The following is a 20,103-nucleotide window of genomic DNA, read 5'->3' on the forward strand; positions in this document are numbered from 1 at the left end:
CTAAGTGGTCGGGAAGGGAGTGTTGTGCCGTCAAGTTCTGCTCTGGAAAACCAGTTCCATGGATGGTGAGGAATGGCCACACACACATCATTGTCATAGATGCATTTACCCTGGCGTCAACAGTATATCTGGATGTACTGGCACTCAGCACATAGGGGCAAATTACTTTATTTTAGCAACAATTTTAAATGGTAAATCACATTTACGCTGTGCATATATATATATGTATTAAATTTAATTATAAAATATTAAAACACTTAGTCCTTAGAAACGTCAATTGGGAGTCGTTGACCCTATTTTTGAATTAACAAAACATAACAAAAAATAAAGTCTGATTTAAAGTGTTTTAATAATAAACAAACATGTAACAAGTAAAAGATAACGTTTAACTATATATTCATAAATAAATTAAAAATATTTTCTAGAAGCGTCAGTCTGTCCGTATTAACGCAAATACTTGTTAATTTTTAAAAACAGGTGCAGGTGCATTCCAAGTCGACATCTTATTCCATTTGTTACCCCCTAAACCTTTCCGATTTTTTAATTAGTTATATCGGTATATTTTTATTCAAATATATATTTTCATTGAAATATATTGTTTTTTGGTATAGGAAATCAAGCTTTTCCCATTATTTTGATCCTAGCATTAAACATAATTTTCCCCAAAAAATTTGACTTGCATCAGTGTGCAGGATAGACTCACCTGTATAGTCCGGTGCCACATGCTGACGCTGCAGGTCATTCATGGGGCAAGCACTTGCCGCACTGGTGTACATGTTCGTGTTGTAGGGCTCATGGTACAGACTGTTCTTGTCAATGGAGGACTCATTGTCATCTGTTGTAGTGACAACCTAGAGGAAAAAATGGAAGCAGAGAGTGAAAAACTCATGGGTAGCTCCGGGGTCGTTTTTCATTCCGTTGTCCGGTTTAATCATGATTTTGGAATATGGACGGCGGTGGACTTTTGTGCGTTGGATACTTTTTGTATCATATTTTTTTGGACGTTTTTTAAAAACCTCGAATGATCGAAGTATCTGATCTGGGTTCAGCGAAGGATGCCATAGGGAACCAGCGTGTTATGGATTTTACATGTTTAAGCCCCTGCTACTTCAGGACTTATCTGCTTGTGGGCGCTTACCTTGAGGGTACCGCTGCTTTTGATTGTGTCCGGGTGAAAATTACGCTGAAACACTTCCAGACCATTGTGCCTGCCTTGGGCGTGCTTGTTGCGAGCCACTATAAGCAATATAAATGTGACAAGCAGCAATATTACTGTGGTCAGTACTGTGATTATTGCCCCGACGAAACTCATCTCTGGTTGCTGCTTGTCCATGGGTCTCGGAAAAATAACTACGGTACGGGTCAAAAAGTTTGAAAAGATAAACAAAACATCAATAAATTATAAGATTTATTAGCATATAAAAGGTCTGCATTTTTTTTTATAATCCAGTCATGCAGGTTTAGGAGGTTATTGTACTCGTTTAAAAATATGTATGAGGCTGAAATAAGTTTTTCCGATTCTCCAAAGATACTCCACAGTAAAGAATAATGTTGCGAGAACCACGTAAGGCATAATTATTTACCGACGGAGACGTCATTAACCGTGTTCTTAACACGTTATTTCCTCTTATAAAATGTTAAACAAAATGTGATTTAAAAAGTCTTGGAAACTCTTAAGGTTTTGACAAAAAATAATAAAGCAAGCCTCTAACGTATTTTTATAAAGGAAACAACCCTGAGCTGAGTGGGGGCATCTCTAGAAAACCGCGTGGTTAATTTTATTATTATAGTCCTCAAGATCTATGCGTCTACACAGACAGACGGACGGCTATTGACCCTGACCAAGAACTCATAAGCTTTAGAGGGTCGGATGCTAACTATTACTTTCTTTTCATTGAATATCTTATACCTCTCTTCGGAAAGGGGGTAATTAACTTAAATATAACACAAAATATTCATTTGAATGATTTGGTTATCAGAAATTGTTGTTGGAACTTTTCAAGTTCCAAAATAGTTTAATTGCTTAAGCAACGTATTAAAAACATTGAAATTAATTTTAAAGTTAATTTAAAGTTTGCAAAGTCATCTACAGGATGAATAAATAATTTCTTCGGAGTTTAAAACAATGTAGGAAAGGGAACCCCGTCGGCTCACTCTACTACAAATGATAGAATGCTATGAATTTCACTTACTCTGAGTGGTGTGCTGGCTTCGCTCCCTTCCACTACTAACTGCAACTTGATCGCGTTGCAGCGGATCTTCGGAAGTGACCAGCTCTTTGGTGTCACTTGGCTTCTCGGTTGTGAAATTGACGGCCGCGGGAACTGAAAATAATAATTTTTTTTGTCTTTATCAATTTAGATAATGAATATTTCTTCTTCGTGGCTCTATGTGCCCCGTCTCCCATCTAACTTCTCTAAGTTTCACGCTTTTAGCACTAAAATAAATTTCGTCATAAATAGCGAAATGAGGTTCCGATATGAAATCGATAGATATTAATCGATAGATATTGACAAAAAATGTTAAACAAGGTCAAACAAAGACATACACTATAATATTATGGACGCCACAGTTTTCCGCGGTTTGCGGGCTTAAGAGTGGGCGTGGCCGGATAAAAATTCGTGGCAAGTTACAGTGGAATCTCTTAAATACGTATTCTTAAGCACAACTTTCTAGCTTTCATAGTTCCCGATATTTGCTCATTTTTGGTTATTCTGGTTTTGTGGGCGTTAGAGTGGTAGTGTCGAATTCGGAAAAAAACGCATTAGGGACATCAGTAAAACCTACATGCTTAACCAGAACTTTCTATTACTTATTGTTACCGATATATCAGCTTTTCTACAAAATTCGAAAACCGCCTTTCGAGCCTGGGTGGGAGTAAGAGTGGGTGTGGCCGGGTACTGAAAAACATGGCTCAATCGACTTCGCTATTGATCCTGATCAAGAATATATATATTATTAGGGTCGGAAGCTTATTTCTACCTGTTACATACATTTCAACGAATCTAGTATACCCTTTAATCCTACGAGTAACGGGTATAAGTACTCTACGAGTAAAGGGTATAAAAATCAAAATTCTTCGAGGTCTAAAAGTGATATAGTAAGCGCTATTGTCTAGCGGTTCTGGTATGCCTCCCTGCTCATGTATAATGTTGGTAAAACCTCAACATAGGGCTTTACATTTTATTTTCGTAATAAATGGTGAAATGGTCAAACTCGAAACGTTTTAGATACAAGTTCACAAAAACCAATATTAAGATTTAAATCTTATATAATATTTTTATAAATAACATAATGTTATAACCTTATAAAGTATATTGTTATATATATATATATATATATATATAAGAAGGTTAAGACCCATGCTTGTTATCCATTTCTATTTGGAACTTTTAGAAATGGCGCATAAAAAGAGGTTTTGCCTAACTGAATCTGGATACGAAAGCTTTCCGCCTTGATGAACTGCCTCGACTAATGGGTCCTGTGAGCAATTAGGGGTAATGTGGCATCTGTGAGACGGCGCAACGAAGAGCGATTATTATGATGAAAAATGGGCAAGTGGCCCAGTCATATCAGCGTCCAGGCGACGAAACTAATTCACGGGACGTGACTAAAAGCTGTAACTCTACTTGTATGGCGGCAGCGGTGCTGAAATTTTACTTTCGACCAGATAGTCGTTGATTACAAAGAACGGCAAACTCGTCGACTAGACCGATAGTCTGAAACGCTTTCCCAAACTGCGATTCCGCTTAAAGCATTTAACGGGTTTTTAAAATCCTAAAACTGAGAAATTTGTATACATTTAGGGTAAAAATCATTAAACAACTTTGCTTATGATAATTTCTGCAGATCTCGCCATTGATACTTAGCTTGCTTATTTAAGTTCGCTCCAGCGTTCTCTAACCTTCTTAGTCTCAAAGTTTTGTGTAGATTTTTTGCGCAGCGCAAGTTTATTTCAGCATCCTGCACCTCCCACTCAGACGACCACAAACCGCGGAAAAATGTGGCGTCTATAATTTTATTATGAATGCCTACGTTTGAACGTGTATAACATTTTTTTGGTCCGTATCTATCGATTTACCAAAGAATTTTCAAATCTGAACATTATTTCGCTATTTATGAACAAATATACGTTATACCGCCTCACATGGGCAAAGACGTCGCTAAAGGTTACTCAACATGCTTTTTCTGATAATGAGTGGCGCTTGGTGAATTTCAACTAGTAAAATTAATATTTTAAAATTGTGTAAAACAGTAACGTGTGTCTTATAGACTTATTGTCTTATTGTCTCTTCGCCAATCTAAAACGAGAAGGAACCGTCTTTCGAGCTTGGTGGGCGTAGGAGTGGCCGTGGTCAGATAATGGTACCACCATAAGATGCACTGGCATCTTAAGATTATTCATACTTAATTCCTAGCTCTAATGGCTTCTCAGATTTTAGGGAATTTAGTTTTCCGTGATTTGTGGGCGTTGGAGGGGGCTTGGCAGGATGGTCAAATAAACTTGCGCTAAGGATCAGCCTGCTTAATCTCAACTCTGTATCTGGTATTGCTCCTGAGATATCAGCTCAGATCTCAATTCAACGAATCTAATATACCCTTCTCCTCTACGAGTAACGGGTGTAACCATGAAAAACTCATTTATGAGTATGACGATAATCCAGTCAAGAGTTTCAATGTTAAAGAGGTGAAATGGTTTTCAATTCGTGAAAGTGTATTGAGTGTCTCTGAAGTCATCAGTTGCCAAGGCACAGGAGCAAGGGAGTATGTGGCAAGAAAACATAGATGGGCAGCAAATATTTATATCCCCAGATATATCAACATCTTCTTCTTCTTTAATTAGACCGGATTAAGAGCGATGATCTGTAGAAGGACTTAAAAAGCAGCCAGGCAAGTTATTGAAATGAATTTGAATGCAGGCGACGAGTGAATAAATGACTGAACGAATGCCTGGGCAGGGTCATTAAGAATCTAAGAACGGTTTAGCTTTGTTTGTGACAAATATATTGCATCGATATTGATTAATGTAGGAAAGTGCTCTTGCAGAGCTTAACTGCGCTGGCGTGTTTTCATGTAAGTTAAATATTCTTCGGCTGATTTTTACGACATCAGAGTCAACTAAGTTTGAGTTTTACTTGACAATGAAATGGGGGTCATGGCATTATCGAATATAAAATGTGGAACTTTTTATTATTTAGTTTGTTAAAATTGTGTTTTTGCGAATACACAAACTAATATAACTGACGCGGCATCACGAGTAGCGCTCACCTGATATAAATGATATCTCGCTGAGCATCATCCAGCGGGCGGCGAAGTATAAATGCATCTGTAGGTAGCGCCCCAGGCGATGGTGTAGTTTTATTGTCACGTCGCGTGCATGATCCAGCACCTGGTCAGGCATGTACGAAAACTGCACCGGCTCTCCAGAGAACTCGCGCCCGCCAAAGCTAAAAAATACTTTGGCATGGACAAACACCTGTAAAATTGAGTACACGAAATCAAGGGGTGTGGAGGGGGTAAATAAAATTTAAGAGGAATAGCCATAGATTTATTTTACTTGGACATCTTTGGAGAACATGTTGTTTGTATGAATTACTACAGCACTGAAATTCCGAACAGTCTCAAACTCGAATATGATATCAACAGGACGACCATGCAAATGTGTCATTCCGCCAACCAATCCATTCGTACCCTATAAAAATTATAGTAGAGCAAATGGCATAATTTAAGACCAGCAATCTTATTGATCCCTAAAAAATATAAGTATTCATTTTTAGTTTTGGTATCTCTACGAAAAATAATTAAAATTTAGAAGCTAAACCCTAATGCTTAATTTCTCCTCTTAAATTTGAAGCTTTGACTCCGAAATTACAAATCCAATGTGATTATGGAAGATAACTTATTAGAAAATTGTAAACGTCGCCATCTGCTCTTGACATATTTGAAGGTTGTAACGAGTTTCTTATAGTTCTTGCACTTGGCTTTTGCAAAGGAAAACTATGAATTTCAGGTCTAAGTATAAGAGAGAAAACCCTTTTATTTCACTCGCTAATGAATATCTTCGAAAAAATGCTTCCAAACGAATGAACTTATCTCTTAAGGTGACCATCCAGTAAACCTTCTACACTTAAGAAGTATAAGTTCTTTCTTTTTTCTTATAACTTCCTAGTAATAATATGTTGACCCCCAACCAAAAGCTACCTGGCAGATTGAATTCCGACAAAGCACTCAGCTGATCGCTGCCCGAAATAAGAGATTTTATAGCGGTCACCTCTACTTTTTCCCATTTTTCCAAACTGCCTAATTTATTACCATCAGTCCGAGGAAGAACAATGTGGGTCGAATTTTCCATTAACCTTGGAAAAAGATTATCGTCTGAGTTAAATTTTTTTACCATTTTATTGTATTGAACTAAAATATATCTCTATCTAAAGTAGATACTAAAATTGAATATGACTTTAAAAAGGGAATCGTGAGTATGCATTACCTCTGCCGAAGCCATTAATATCAGTTCGAAAGTTATCCTTGCCCCGCTGGCCATCAACAAGTTGACCCAAGCCGTTTACATAATGATCGCCCTCTTCGTAACCATCGTAAGTTTTATCCGATAGATCGATTTCCATGCCTCTCGGTACACCTTTGGGAATGCTGTAGGACACAATTCCTTCTGAAAATTACAATGCGCAAAAAATAGATTTTCAAAATCTTTTATCAATTATAAAGGGCCACTATTTCTTGTAGGGGCTACTTTTCATAGAGAATTTGAAAATTAAATTTAAAGAATTAAAAAAACTTAAAATTAAAATTAATTTAAAGTTACATACATTCCTTCTTTTCTCTGCCCAAATCAGCAGATCTTTTAGGAATGATATTGATCCAGTTGAATTGTTGGGTAAATTCCACGATCATTTTGGCAAAGGCGGTATTTTCAGCCTCTTAACTTGCCTATATGTACATAAAATGAGACTTTTTGTGTTATTTGTCCTAGTTACCTTTGCATACCCTGTCATTTTTATTTCAATGTCCATCCCCGTCATGAAATCAAGAATTGTAGTGTCTTCAGAGTACCAAATCTGTATCCCATTTACAAAGGCTTTCTGTCTGTGTATTTTTGCCAAACTATGTAAGGTCCTCGCGCATAACACGCATATGTTTGATGTCGGTGGGCCACTTACTTGAACTTGTTAGAACTGCTTATAGTGTATCAACGTTCCACCACATTTGTGGCATAAAGTTCCTATATTTGTGGAATTCGGTCTATGTGAACATTAAATACAGGTGAAATCTACACTGGTAGTGGAGTTATTAGAGTTCGGCGTGGACATCGACTTGCAGCTGGTTGATTTCGTTGTACTTACATTATTTTCTTGTTTATTCAACACTTTAAATAATAATTTAATTTACTAACTTACTCATTAACTTGGCTAATTTCTTTTTCATTTCTGACTCCTAATAAACATTTTTTGTTTTGCCCTCCAAAATACCATTTTCGTTTGTCGGTCCAAAGCAGGCAAAGAACACCTACCTTCCCATGCGCAGCCAACTATCTCAGCGCGCAGGCAAATGGTCCGATCGTACTGGCTGTAGGGATATAGTCGCACCTTCGATGCGATGAAGCTGGGCTGCAGCACGTTCTCTACCTCGCTGTAGGTGTTTATATTGCCGGGCAGTATCTGCAACGAGAAGAGAGAGGAGAATCCGGCCAGGCATTATAAATGGGCGTTTGGAATGTATGTATGGGCGGCAGCCTGAGTCAGTAAGAAAACCAATGAATCGGGTTCGCGCTGGAGCTCACATTGTGCCACAACACCCACGCAATTGTAGCTTCTACTTGCCAATTCGCTTCATTTTACACGTAAAGCGATTCGCTAAGAAAATTCATTACCTGCTGTTTGCTCTTTTTCCCAAACTCATGCCGAAACTTCTGAGATGATGTCCCTGACCTTAAGATTAGTATTTGAATGAGGAAGCCGGAGGTTGATTTGGTTTATGAATACACTCACTTGCAGGGCAGTTCTGTTAGAAATTCTTATTCTTGCCCCTGACAGAATTTTTGACAATTTGGAATTTTACAAAAGTTATACAATATACACTCATATATACGAGGTGTGTTCAAAAAGTAAGGTGACTCTTCAAATTTCGCGAATTTCAAATTTTTTGATTATCGATTTTTTTGTTTTGTTATATTGGTACACTCTTCCTAACATCTGTCCAAGTTTCAATGGACATCCTCTTTGTTTGGTTGTGGAGGCGTAAGTTACAAGTTGTTTTGCGAGCTCGGCGATTTTTTGCTATCGAAAAATATGGATCAAAGGATTTGGATTTTGGCCAAAAACAACACCACAATAATGCCTCAGCCACCATATTCCGGTTTGCCATGTGACTTTTCTTGTTCCCAAAACTGAGATAATCGAAAATTTGAAAATTTGAATTTGAAGGTCCTACTTTTGAACTGTATTTTGCATTTGCTTGATCAGGTTGGGTCTGTAGGTTTGTCTTCCTGTTCGTGTATGAAAGCAAATAGAGTTCGGACTTAACACCCATATTGGAGGTAGATAAGTCGTTTATATACAAAAATTAGCGCATTTATTTTTAAGAAATTAAGAATTTAACGTCTTGGCAGCGACTTCGCTGCAACCCAACGCAAAGTTTCTGCGCTTTCTGCTGTTTGCCAATTAATTCTTAGCTCTAAACTTTGCTCCTTATTTGTTTTTATTTACCTCTTTTCCTTGGGAGCTCCTCCAGCGAATCCAAGACTTTAATCCTGGTCTCCAGTATTCAAGAACATAGGCTTCAGTGTATTCCTGGCCCTGACCTTTGCCAAAGCGACCTTGAGTCCGAATGGCGCTGAGACGATGGACATTTAATAGGTCGATCTGAAGAAATTCCTTTAGACCCCGTGACACCATATGCTTCGGACACCATGCCCCTCCGTTGTTATCTATTTTAAGTCTGAAATAATAATAAATATTTTGTCGTAATTTTTTGTGAAGTTCTTTAATAGTATTAGAAGCCATTTTCCTAAAATTATTTTTCATACGCAGAAAATCGAGGCACTGCAGGACTAAAGCTTCAATAAAAGAAAAACTTTCAAGTAGGTTGCACATATTGTGGTTTTGAATTTGGATCGATTGAATTTGAAATGCTGAGGACAAACCTTTTTCCAAATCAATGCAGCGAAGTCCAACAGGAAGAACGCTAAGGGTCTCTTTTATAGAATATTTACGAAATATGAAATACAAAGTCAAATCAAAATATGAATCTTAATATGATGGCATCCCCACATTTTTTTCGTTTTTCGGCGTAAGACTGGGGTGCCATAAGGATAAAAGCTTTTTGAGCTGCGCTAGCATAATCTCGCTCTTATGCTTCCTAACTTTTTAGACAAACAGACGGGCATGGCCTCATCAACTCGGCTATTCATTCCTGGAAAACTATGTATTTCTGAATTTCAACGTATTTCATACAGTTCTAAAGTAAAAATTAAATTATTTTATTAAATTTACCCCTTTTTCTTATTTAAGTTACATTTAAGATACCCGTTACTGTTTTACACAATTTTAAAATATTAATTTTGCTAGGGGAAATTCACAAGGCGCCACCTATTGTCAGAGGAAGAATGTTGAGTAACTAATAGTGACGCCACTGCCCATGTGAGGCCTTATAACCTAAACCTTCTTCGATAGATATTAACAAAATTAAGTTATACAAGGTCAAACGAAGGCATTCATAATAATATTATAGACGCCACAGTTTTTCGTGGTTTTTGGGCGTTAGAGTGGGCGGGGCTGGATGAAAACTCGTGGCAAGTTGCAGTGCCATCTCTTCAATACGTGTTTTTAAGCGTAACTTAGCAACTAGCTCTTATACGTCCCGAGATTTTTGCATTTTTGGTTTTCCGGGTTTTGTGGGCGTTAGGGTGGGCGTGGCAAGATGGGAAATTAATTAATTTGCATTTGGAGCATCATAAAAACCTAAATGGCGTGGCAGGATGCTGTAGGAAACTTGCGCTGCTTAGGGACCTCAAGAATCTTCATGAGTTAATCTCAACTTTGTATCTCTTATAGTTCCTGAGATCTCAGCGTTCATACGGACAGACGGACAGACAGACGGACAGACAGACGGACATGGCTCAATGGTCTTCGCTATTCATCCTGATCAAGAATATATATACTTTATAGGTTCGGAAACGCTTCCTTCTATCTGTTACATACTTTTCAATGAATCTAATATACCCTTTTACTCTACGAGTAACGGGTATTAAAAAGCTTACCTGATTTCATACAAACAGATGGAAAAACATAAGGACGAACAGGACAAGATCGACTTAAGCAGTGCTCAAAAATTCAACAGGAACGTGTCTTTGACCATAAAACATGACGAAGGCGGGTAAAGGTGACTTAGATAGGTGACCAGATAGCATTTAATTTTTCTTTAACAATGAATACCTAAACCTTCAATAACATATTAATGGATAATTTTTTTAATTTTTTAGGGTTTTTAGGTATTTTCCCATTTTAAATAAGTAACATACTCCATTTCGGAGAGCAGAACTCTTTTAGTTTAAATTTAGGCTGTATAAACAGAGCTTATTATTACCGATAACTTATGAATGCAGCTTATATACATATTAATGTGGGAATGGCTTAGAAGAACAGAAGAAGACCCTAGACAACGAAGCTCTTACCGACGATTGACCATTTGGCGAAGGAGATGGTCAAGACGCAGGCAAAGATGACGAAGACGAGATGAACGATGCTAACGACGAGAGAAGCGACATGAGGATGGCGGAGTTGGTCAGAAGAAGCGACGACGAAAAGACGTGCTCTGTGAGGAGCTAATAAGACGCAGAGTTCGATTTAAGAAGTTACGGCAATCAGACGAGCCAATGAGAAAATAAAATTTAGCATAAACTTAAGTTAATCAATAAATATAAAATAAACTTTAATTTAATAAATAAAGCCCTGCATTAATATTCACCTGCAAAATAATCGAATGCAGCACGCATTTAGTAGGCGGAGATAATTAAATTATCCTCGTTTTGGGAGCATTTATATTTATTTACTTGTTTTATTTAAATGTAAAGAATTGGAATACATTTGTAAATCAATCAGTACCTGACTCCTTACTGAAACACGGCTGTATACATTTGTAAGATGAACAAAGCATAACATTAGCACACGAGATGAAAGTACAAAAAATACTTATTGACTGACGTTGACTTCACTGGCCATGTTAGGCCTCACAAATATCGCTGCTCAAAATGGTTACAGCATCAGGTTATCCCCACTCTAAACCCCATAAACCGCGAAAATCTGTGGCCTCCATAATAATTTATTTTTGTGGTTGACATCGATTTTCCAACAATTTTTCAAATTGGAACATTAAATCTGTACGACACTGTAAAATCGGTTTCTGTTAGTCAATTTTTGTATTGTCTTGCAACATTTTGCAATGTTAATAAGTTTTTGCCTTAAGTAGGTGAAAGCACCTTATTTGGGGCTAACATTTTATTTCTTTTATTACCTACTGAGCAGTGAAGACGGGGAAAAAATTTAATTAAAAACTCGTCGGAGCTTGTTTGTTTCCGCTGCCAGCCGCTAGACAAGGCTTCATCGTTTTGGCAAGGGTTTTTGAGGTTTTGTGGACAAAGTTGGGCGGTAGATGCCACTTTCTGACAATCGTAAAAAATAATTTTAGAAGCTTTCGAGTTGTATTTAGGAGGAATTGTTGTCTTGCCAATTATATAGCAAAAAGTATCATTAAAACCCCCGAATGAAAACTTCCACATTTATTTAAAATAAGTAAGGAGAAGCAAACGGCTTTTAAGCATATCACACACCTGTTGAGGATTATCGAAAACACATATTCATTATTACGAAGCAAAGAGACACAACAAAATAAGACAGACTAACTCTGCTACCCTTCTTTTGCACAACCCAGATTTCCTTGGCATGCTTTGATAGACTAGGATAGGGTACATATGGTGCGTAGGTTTTTCAACGGAAAAATAAATTTAAGCAGCTTATGTTTGGCCCTCGGAGCAAAAGTTAAGTTGCCAAAGCAAAGGCAAACAAAAATAACTTTTAAATAAACCAGCTTACGGAAATCTTTAAATTTCGTTTGAGACCATTTTAGAGTCCCTCCTGAAAAAATCACATAGGTCTCAGACTTATCGGAAAAAGAGTAGATTAGAAATGCATTCCGGAGTCGAAAATCAAGTTTAATCTAAGTTCTTCAAAGATTAGAATGGCCCTCCGATTAAATAATAACTGATCCCAGTTTATATACAAATTCAGTATTTATGCGGATTGCTAATATATTTTCGGAAATATATATATAAATATAAATAAATAAATATTTTTGAAGAATAGATCGGCCATTTATCATTATTATTGTCAAATCGCACCTAGTTAAATGCCCATCATTGTATTCTTGTTCTAATCGTAGCTAGTTAAATGAACATCATTGTTTTCTTTTTCGTCTCAAATTTTGAAGCTCACACGCATAGACGAAATTGCAGTAAATTTGCATTGGTATTGCAGTATCAAGCGTTTTTCTGCATCATCTTTTCTGCACGTTTTTTCGGTAGTTATTATATAGATTTTGACTCGATCGCAACTGCTTGCAACCTGCCCCGCTTATATATGTATATAGTTTTGGACTTGCTTGCAACCGCTTGCAACCTGCCCCGCTTAACATTTTGTAAACCCGCTTATAATTAAGAAATAAACTCGAATCCTAGAAAAGAGAAATACAGCCCACTTAATTCGCCAACAAATATGTTATTTTTGATATAATTAAATAAATAACCTTTCCAAAATTGTCCAATTCAGTCTGCTTTAGCTATATATTATATTTATCCTTTTTGCCGTACATCTAATAATAAAATAAATTTGCTATTTAATTAAACAAAAGGTATTCAGAAAAGAAGAGAACCAATTTACCGCACATATAAAAATTGACTAATTTGAAAAGTTTGTCAAAATATGGTTTATTGAACTTTATTCAACAATTTTATAATTTCATTTTCAACGTTCAAGCCAAAAAATATTCTTACCCTTTGAGTGCAGACCCTTGAGTTGGAATATTACTTAGAGTCCAATCGAATTTCTTGAATATTTTAATTCACGCTCCAGGAGCAGAATACGAGGTGTGTTCAAAAAGTAAGGTGACTTTTCAAATTTCTCGGGCAACATATTTTCGATTATCGTTTTTTTTGTTTTGTTATATTGGTACACTCTTCCCTAACATCTGTACCAAGTTTCAATGGAACATCCTCTTTTGTTTGGTTGTGAGAGGCGTAAAGTTACAAGTTGTTTTGCGAGCTCGGCGATTTTTTGCTATCGAAAAATATGGATCAAAGGATTTGCATCAAATTTTGTGTAAAAATAAAATTAAGTGCTCTGAAACACTTGAAATGTTGACAGTGGCATACGGTGAAACTGTTCTGAGTAAAAAAAAATGTGTACAAGTGGTACAAACTCTTCCAAGATGGCCGGGAAGATGCCAATGACCAGCCTCGCTCTGGACGCCCAAGCACGTCAACAACTGATGAAAACGTTCAAGCAGTGACGAAAATTGTTTTGGAAAATCGTCGAATCACTATCAGAGAAGTTGCTGAAGATGTCGGTATATCGCTTGGCTCGTGCCATGAAATTTTTCAAACGTTTTGGGTATGAGTCGTGTGTCAGCGAAGTTTGTTCCGAAATTGCTGAATTTTGAGCAAAAGAACCGTCGCATGAGCATCGCTCAAGAGCTGTTGAATGACGTCAACGACGACCCAGATTTACTCAAAAGGGTCATAACTGGTGACGAATCATGGGTATATGGTTATGATATCGAAACCAAAGCCCAATCGTCCCAATGGAAGAGCCCAGACGAGCCAAGACCGAAAAAAGCAAAAAATCGCCGAGCTCGCAAAACAACTTGTAACTTTACGCCTCTCACAACCAAACAAAAGAGGATGTTCCATTGAAACTTGGTACAGATGTTAGGGAAGAGTGTACCAATATAACAAAACAAAAAAAACGATAATCGAAAATATGTTGCCCGAGAAATTTGAAAAGTCACCTTACTTTTTGAACACACCTCGTACATTCACTTGTGATCCTGCTGCCGTGGAGAAAGCAACATGCCTTCTCCCTCAAGCAGGAAATAATGGCTTTGTGTTATGCTTTTATGATTGAAGTGATGACAGAAGGGTGGTGGGGACATGTAGAAGGTGTCCTCAACCCTTGCACTTCACAAATTGCACACCAAATGGAGGCCAGCTACAAGAGCGGAGAGCAAGCTGTCGTGTGTATCGATTTTCTTTTTGGCCGTAAAACGCTAATGGCCGACTCTTCGTCGACCCAAGCCTCCTTCTCTTCCCTGCCACTCTTTTCCGTCCTTTCCTTTTCCCACAGAAGCTGTTGTCGCCATTTTACTTTTCATATTTTCAATTGAACTTTAAGCCGACATCTTGTTTTATGGTTGTTGTTGTTTCTGTTGCCTAAGCGCCTGAGGCTATATTGTCATCTTTTCCGATGTCTGCGTGTTTGCCTTTTTTTGGTCCCACAAAGCTTTTGCTTTGCAATTTCCACTTGACACAATGGCACACAAAATGCAAAACTCCCCAAGCCCACTAGGCGCTGCCCCTTTCCACGACCGCCTCTCGTTTGTTTGCCGGCTTCTAAAGCGTTCGCGGCTTGCATTTGTACAGTGGGCTTCCGTAGGGTTTTCCTTCATATTTTCTCTTTTCCTGTTGAATTCTCTGCATGTCATTTTCCATTTTTCCATTTGCTTTGGCTGTTCTTGGGTAGCTGCTTTCCAGCATTTCAAGTCAGCTTTAACTTATTCCCTTGTGGCTTGTTTTCCTGCTGCTTTCTTAAGTCATTATTGTTGGTCGCAAAAGCCGAGACAAAGTCACCCTGCTTTTCTCTGTTGTCTTCTTTGAGAGTTGCCAACAGCGGACTACCGAAGTGGCTTGTTACACCCATTGCCTCATACTCAAGTAGTTTCCGTTGTTTGTGATCGCAAATTATTTTATGGTATTAGCATAAAATATAGTAGAAGCTGTACAGCCATATAACCCTCAAGACTTATCAGTTTTGAAATGGGGGGTCAAAGTCCGATAATCGTACGCAGAAACCAATTTTGAAAGCAGAAATTGACGTCGTGAACAATTCGACTACTTCTACTTATTGCTACAACCCCATAAAGCTTGTTAAGAACTATTCCGATTTTGGAAATTTGTTGGTTCATTTTTTGGTAGGAAGGTAAAAAACTCTTTTACAAGGTCAAACCAGTTTTCCTAGTTTTCAGTTTTTGGCGGTTTGAAAGAACATCTTTAAAGTACCGGTAAACTTGGCTTTCGGTTCTTCAACGGACAACGATCCAAAGAATTCAGGGGGGATTGACAAGTCTTTGCTTATGTAGCATTTTCCTCATGCGGAGAAACATCAGACCTAAATTGTATTGAGAATTTGCGGGAACTTTTAGAATGTTATTGTAAGAATGGCCAAAAATTCCAGTTGAAACCACCAGAAAGTTGGTTCCTTAAATGGGAATTCTGCCAGCTGTCCAAATATCCAGTAATTAGAAACAAACACAGTCAAGTGCCAAGTGTGAGTAAAGTGAGTAAATAGAAAATAGTTCTTCTCTAAACTTCCCAGTTGTTCCTTATTGATCATTAGCTCATCTCTGCTTACTAGCTCAGTTTTTCTCAGATAGTCTATGCGGTCCTACTGTCAACCAGCTCTGTTTACAGGTCTTTTAGAAAATCGAATTAAACCTCAACTAACGATGGGCTGGACTTTAAAGAAACCGAATTTTCAAAAGAAAATTGAAAAAAGAACAATGATTTACCCAAAACTAGAGTAAAGGCGTTCAAACATATTTCAAAAGGAGAACTGAAGGACTGCCACTTTATACTTTTGTTATTTAAAAATTGGCAAACAAAGAAATTCTTGATCCTTTGGCAACATATCGATAGGTATTGCGAAAACAGAAAAATTTTAATTCAAAGCCAAGTAAATATAGACACAAGAAGAGATAAACATGATATTATACCCGCGCAGAGGGTATTATAATTTTGGTGAGAAGTTTGTAACGCAGTGAAGAAGACGTTTCCGACCCCATAAGGTATATATATTCTTGATCAGGATCGATAGGGGAGTCGATATAGCCGTGTCCGTCTGTCCGTCTGTTTCAACACTGTCTATATCCTATAGCTCCCATAGGAACAATATAGTGAAAACTGTATTTTAATTCCTGTTGCTATTTTAGTCAAATTTTCATTAGTGAAATCTGCAAGGGTATTAAAACTTCGGCATGCCGAAGTTAGCTTTCGTCCTCGTATATATATTATGTATACCCCTAATAACTTAAGTCTCTTAATAAGAGGGATATAATCGATACACAATTTAACAAATTTGGGTATTCTAGTCATTTTATTAAAGGGTGTCTGCTAGTTGCGGTCCTAGACGATACAGTATCTTCTTGTTTTCTGTTGAGAAAGGTCGAACAATTTAAATATAGTCCACAATAAGGCGGTTAAAGTGGCGGCTCGAATATAATATATATCTAGAATTTATGGCAAAAAGATGTCCATACAAAAAGGGTAGTGTTTGAAAATATGAAGCAGGAGCTAGCCTCATATTTATAGGTCCAACAACACGCACGAGCTTTCCATGCTTTCCTAAACAATGATTCCTGCTCGTTGTCTTTTCCCACTAGGAAAAGTAAAAAATAGCGCGAAATGTTGCCAAATATGAACACACACAACCTCCTTCTTGCTACATTGGGCAAAGAGTTTTCCGTCACGAGATGCTCATAAAGAATTCCAATGGCATAAATTGCACTCTAACCTTAGTTTCGTTTTTGTTCCCTGACTAGGGGCTTGGAAGTAGGGTACCAGGGTAATAAGTTTCATCAACTCCTGCAGTCCTCCAAATGCGCGATATATATCTTGTCCAAACGAAACTTAAAGACCAACTTTACCGCCTATATGAGGAAGAGAAAGTTTTTCGTTTATCTTACAAGAAAGTGATTTCCCTTCAATTCTTTGCCCTTTACCCTTTCGTCTCTTGTTTTGTCTCTCCTATGAAGCAATCGTAATAAAATTCATATGACTTTGGCGCGTGCTAACCAAAACACCGCTCGAAGACGGTCGAGGTCATTAGGCTCGGTCACGCACACATTTGCACATATAAAAATATTCCACTACTTTTTAAAGATAGCTTCAAAAGTATAATCTAAGACTAAACACTGCAATCAGAAACTGCAATCAGACACGGCAATGTGCAGCATTGACATTCTTTGTGCAATGGAAATGAAAAACTTGTAAGTTAACATTTTACTGTTTTGGACACAACAATAATCCTATTAAGCTTTCTTTCAGTGCAGTCGTATCGCAAAACATTTTCCTTCAGAAGAGGGCGCCACATGCAAAACGCCATGTGTGACATTTTTACTACCAAACATTTGTTTTGCGCACCGGAGCTGCTGCCCCCACTGCCTCACGAAGTACATACTAGCACACATGTGCGAAGTGGTGGTGGTACGGTGAAACAGGGGCCGGAAAAATACAAATAAAGGGGAGCAGGGAGCAGTTGGGGCAGCCAACACGTACCAGAGCTCCGTGGTCGTGGTCGCCTGCCTGTCGTTGGTTGTCGCTGGCCGCTTTTCTGTTGACTTTGCATAATTTTATTGCTTTTCTTTTATTTTTATGGGAGGTCTCCTTTTTCCCGTGGCACCCTCACCAACTCCCCGCAGGCGGCATTGACATTATAATCAATATTTCTGTTACTCCAGACACAGTACTCCGCTTGTTTGCTTTCGGAGCAGTTCTAGCGCCTTGCTCCGGCTGTGTCTGGGGAGGTTCCGCTTTCCGCCACTGTTCCATTTTTATACCCGATACTCGAGGAGTAAAAGGGTATGCTTTCTTTTTCATACTGTCATTTTACATTTCTCCATGAGGATCTAAGTTTTAATCATATTTGCTACTTTTAAATGGCTTGATGTGTATTTGATTAACGAAAAATAATAAGACACGTTAGTCGACTCTGTTCGTTTTGTTTTGAGATAGTTGAGGAAATTGCTAAAGTGGTAGGTGGTTAGAGAGTTTATAACAGAGCTCGATACCCAAAGTCAGAGCTAGAAGCGCTCAACTTTCTAAATAATTACCAGGGAATTTCACCTGGCAAATTTTCTCGGATAATGTTAAATCAGGAATGCACTTTTCCACTCTTAACAGCAACAGAATAAATGTCAGCCAAATGTAATATGGCCATAAGTTGTATCATTATTCTTGACTTGGTTGTAAATTGTGTGCACATGTTAGCTGTGAGGCATTTCGTTGCTGCTGCTGTGTTTTAATTTATGTCATTTGTGTTTTTGGTGTTTCTGTTTTTTGTCACAAACGACATAAAGGCATTTAAGCACGCCATTAAATAATTCATAATAATAATGTTCATCTACATGTAGCAAACGGGATGCTGTCTTATATGCTGTGTATGTATGTAAAGTGTATGCAAATGTGATGTATGTCCCACTCATATATGTCACATTACAAGTCAGCATTTAATGTTTTTCATTTTTAGCCCCCTGTATTTGAAAACCAGATTGCGGTAGTCTACTAACTCGAGTCGAAAGGAGCATGAATGGGGAAGGCAGCTTACCTGGCATGCTGAGGACCAACATTTCCCATGTCATGGGCCGAACTAACGGTTATTTGAAAATCAGCAATGGCGCCGGACTCCATCCCCAATGCCTCTTTGCAGGTTCCTATAACAGGGATACATTTTGTCAAATATTGAAACATTAGAAAAATGACAGCGAGTTCAAACGAGATATGCAATCAAAGGGAACAATTAATTTCTCTAATTTGAAAATAAATAAAAATCGTTGGCAAGTTCGTGGATTTATTGTGGTATATAGGTTTAGTTATAGATAAAGTTATAGGTAACACTCTGCTGCTAGCAAATCCTTTTTTATGTTGTTTTCATCTCCCACACTTCTATGAAGATGGGTACTGAAAGAACACATAAAGGACATTACGAGGTGGTTGCATTTTCGCCACTTCTCCTAACCGTTGTCTGAGTTCTCTCTGTTTCCACAAAATATCGAAAATTTTACCCGCTAAATAATTAGATGCAAGCACTCAGTGCCTTTGCACCATAGGTGAAGGCAGGGCGGAGCCTCGTCTACTTTCACGGAGAAAGCTCGTATACATAAGGGTCATCCTTAGAGTTTCTTATGGGGATTTTATCTGGTGCTTCTAGTGTACGAGTAATCTTTCAGAAAAAATAACAAACAAACAAATGTTATATTTTTAAACGTCTTTAACTCGACGAGTAAGCTGTAATTAGGTTTTTTTTTTATTTATGAAATGAAATGATAATAATTATTAAATAAAATCCCTTAAAGAATGTTAAATAAACGAAGTACAAACCAATAAATTAACAATAGATCATCCAGAAATGAAGTCATGCAATATTCATGTATCCTTAGTGCAATGTAAAGTAGCAGTAAGCAGGATGCGTGTTGGTATGCCCTAGGCTTTACCTGAAGAGTTTATGTATTCTCCATCAGGAATACCCATGCCCGTCTGTCAGTCTGTCAAACTGAAATAGTCGAAAACTAAAGAGCTAAAGAGTTAAACTGTACAGGCCAACAATTTCTGTTAGGGTCATTATTTTGAAATTGGTTAGGTGGTAACTTTTATCTGATAGAGTTCCTTCTGGTTAATTGCTAGAAAGTAGACTTAGTTAGGCATCTAGATTGTAGATTAACGGATTGATGATCCCGATGGTTGGTTACCGGCAGTAACTCGGAAGATGGAAAACATATGCCCACAACGGCGACGGCCTGGTAAATGCTTCGTGGCTTTGAGCGTATTATTTTTGGACAAGTAAACAAAGGTGGCAGAACCGAGTACGCATTTCCCTGAGAGAAATCTATTTTGCTTAAGTTTAACGGCGAACTGCACTGCAGAGTGGAATGTAAGCAACACACGGCGCCCTTTATCATGAAGTATTTCTAAATAGCAAACGAATTATAAATGATAAACTCAGATTAGAATTTAAATATTATTTTATGATTTTAATTACGTTTGATACT

General features: G+C 37.7%; 1 protein-coding gene across 1 annotated transcript in view; it reads right to left on the bottom strand.

The window, feature by feature from the left end:
• LOC108113466 (discoidin domain-containing receptor tyrosine kinase B) overlaps positions 1–20,103 on the bottom strand; it is a 44,326-nt gene that overhangs the window by 20,220 nt on the left and 4,003 nt on the right. The window contains 10 exon segments of the mRNA XM_017224048.2: positions 704–851; positions 1,139–1,350; positions 2,193–2,324; positions 5,269–5,476; positions 5,558–5,659; positions 5,661–5,692; positions 6,488–6,667; positions 7,526–7,673; positions 8,721–8,952; positions 18,663–18,768. Of these exon segments, the coding sequence (XP_017079537.2) occupies positions 704–851; positions 1,139–1,350; positions 2,193–2,324; positions 5,269–5,476; positions 5,558–5,659; positions 5,661–5,692; positions 6,488–6,667; positions 7,526–7,673; positions 8,721–8,952; positions 18,663–18,768 (1,500 nt within the window).

The sequence above is a fragment of the Drosophila eugracilis genome, unplaced genomic scaffold, assembly GCF_018153835.1.
Source record: "Drosophila eugracilis isolate 14026-0451.02 unplaced genomic scaffold, ASM1815383v1 contig_1828, whole genome shotgun sequence".
NCBI lineage: Eukaryota > Metazoa > Arthropoda > Insecta > Diptera > Drosophilidae > Drosophila > Drosophila eugracilis.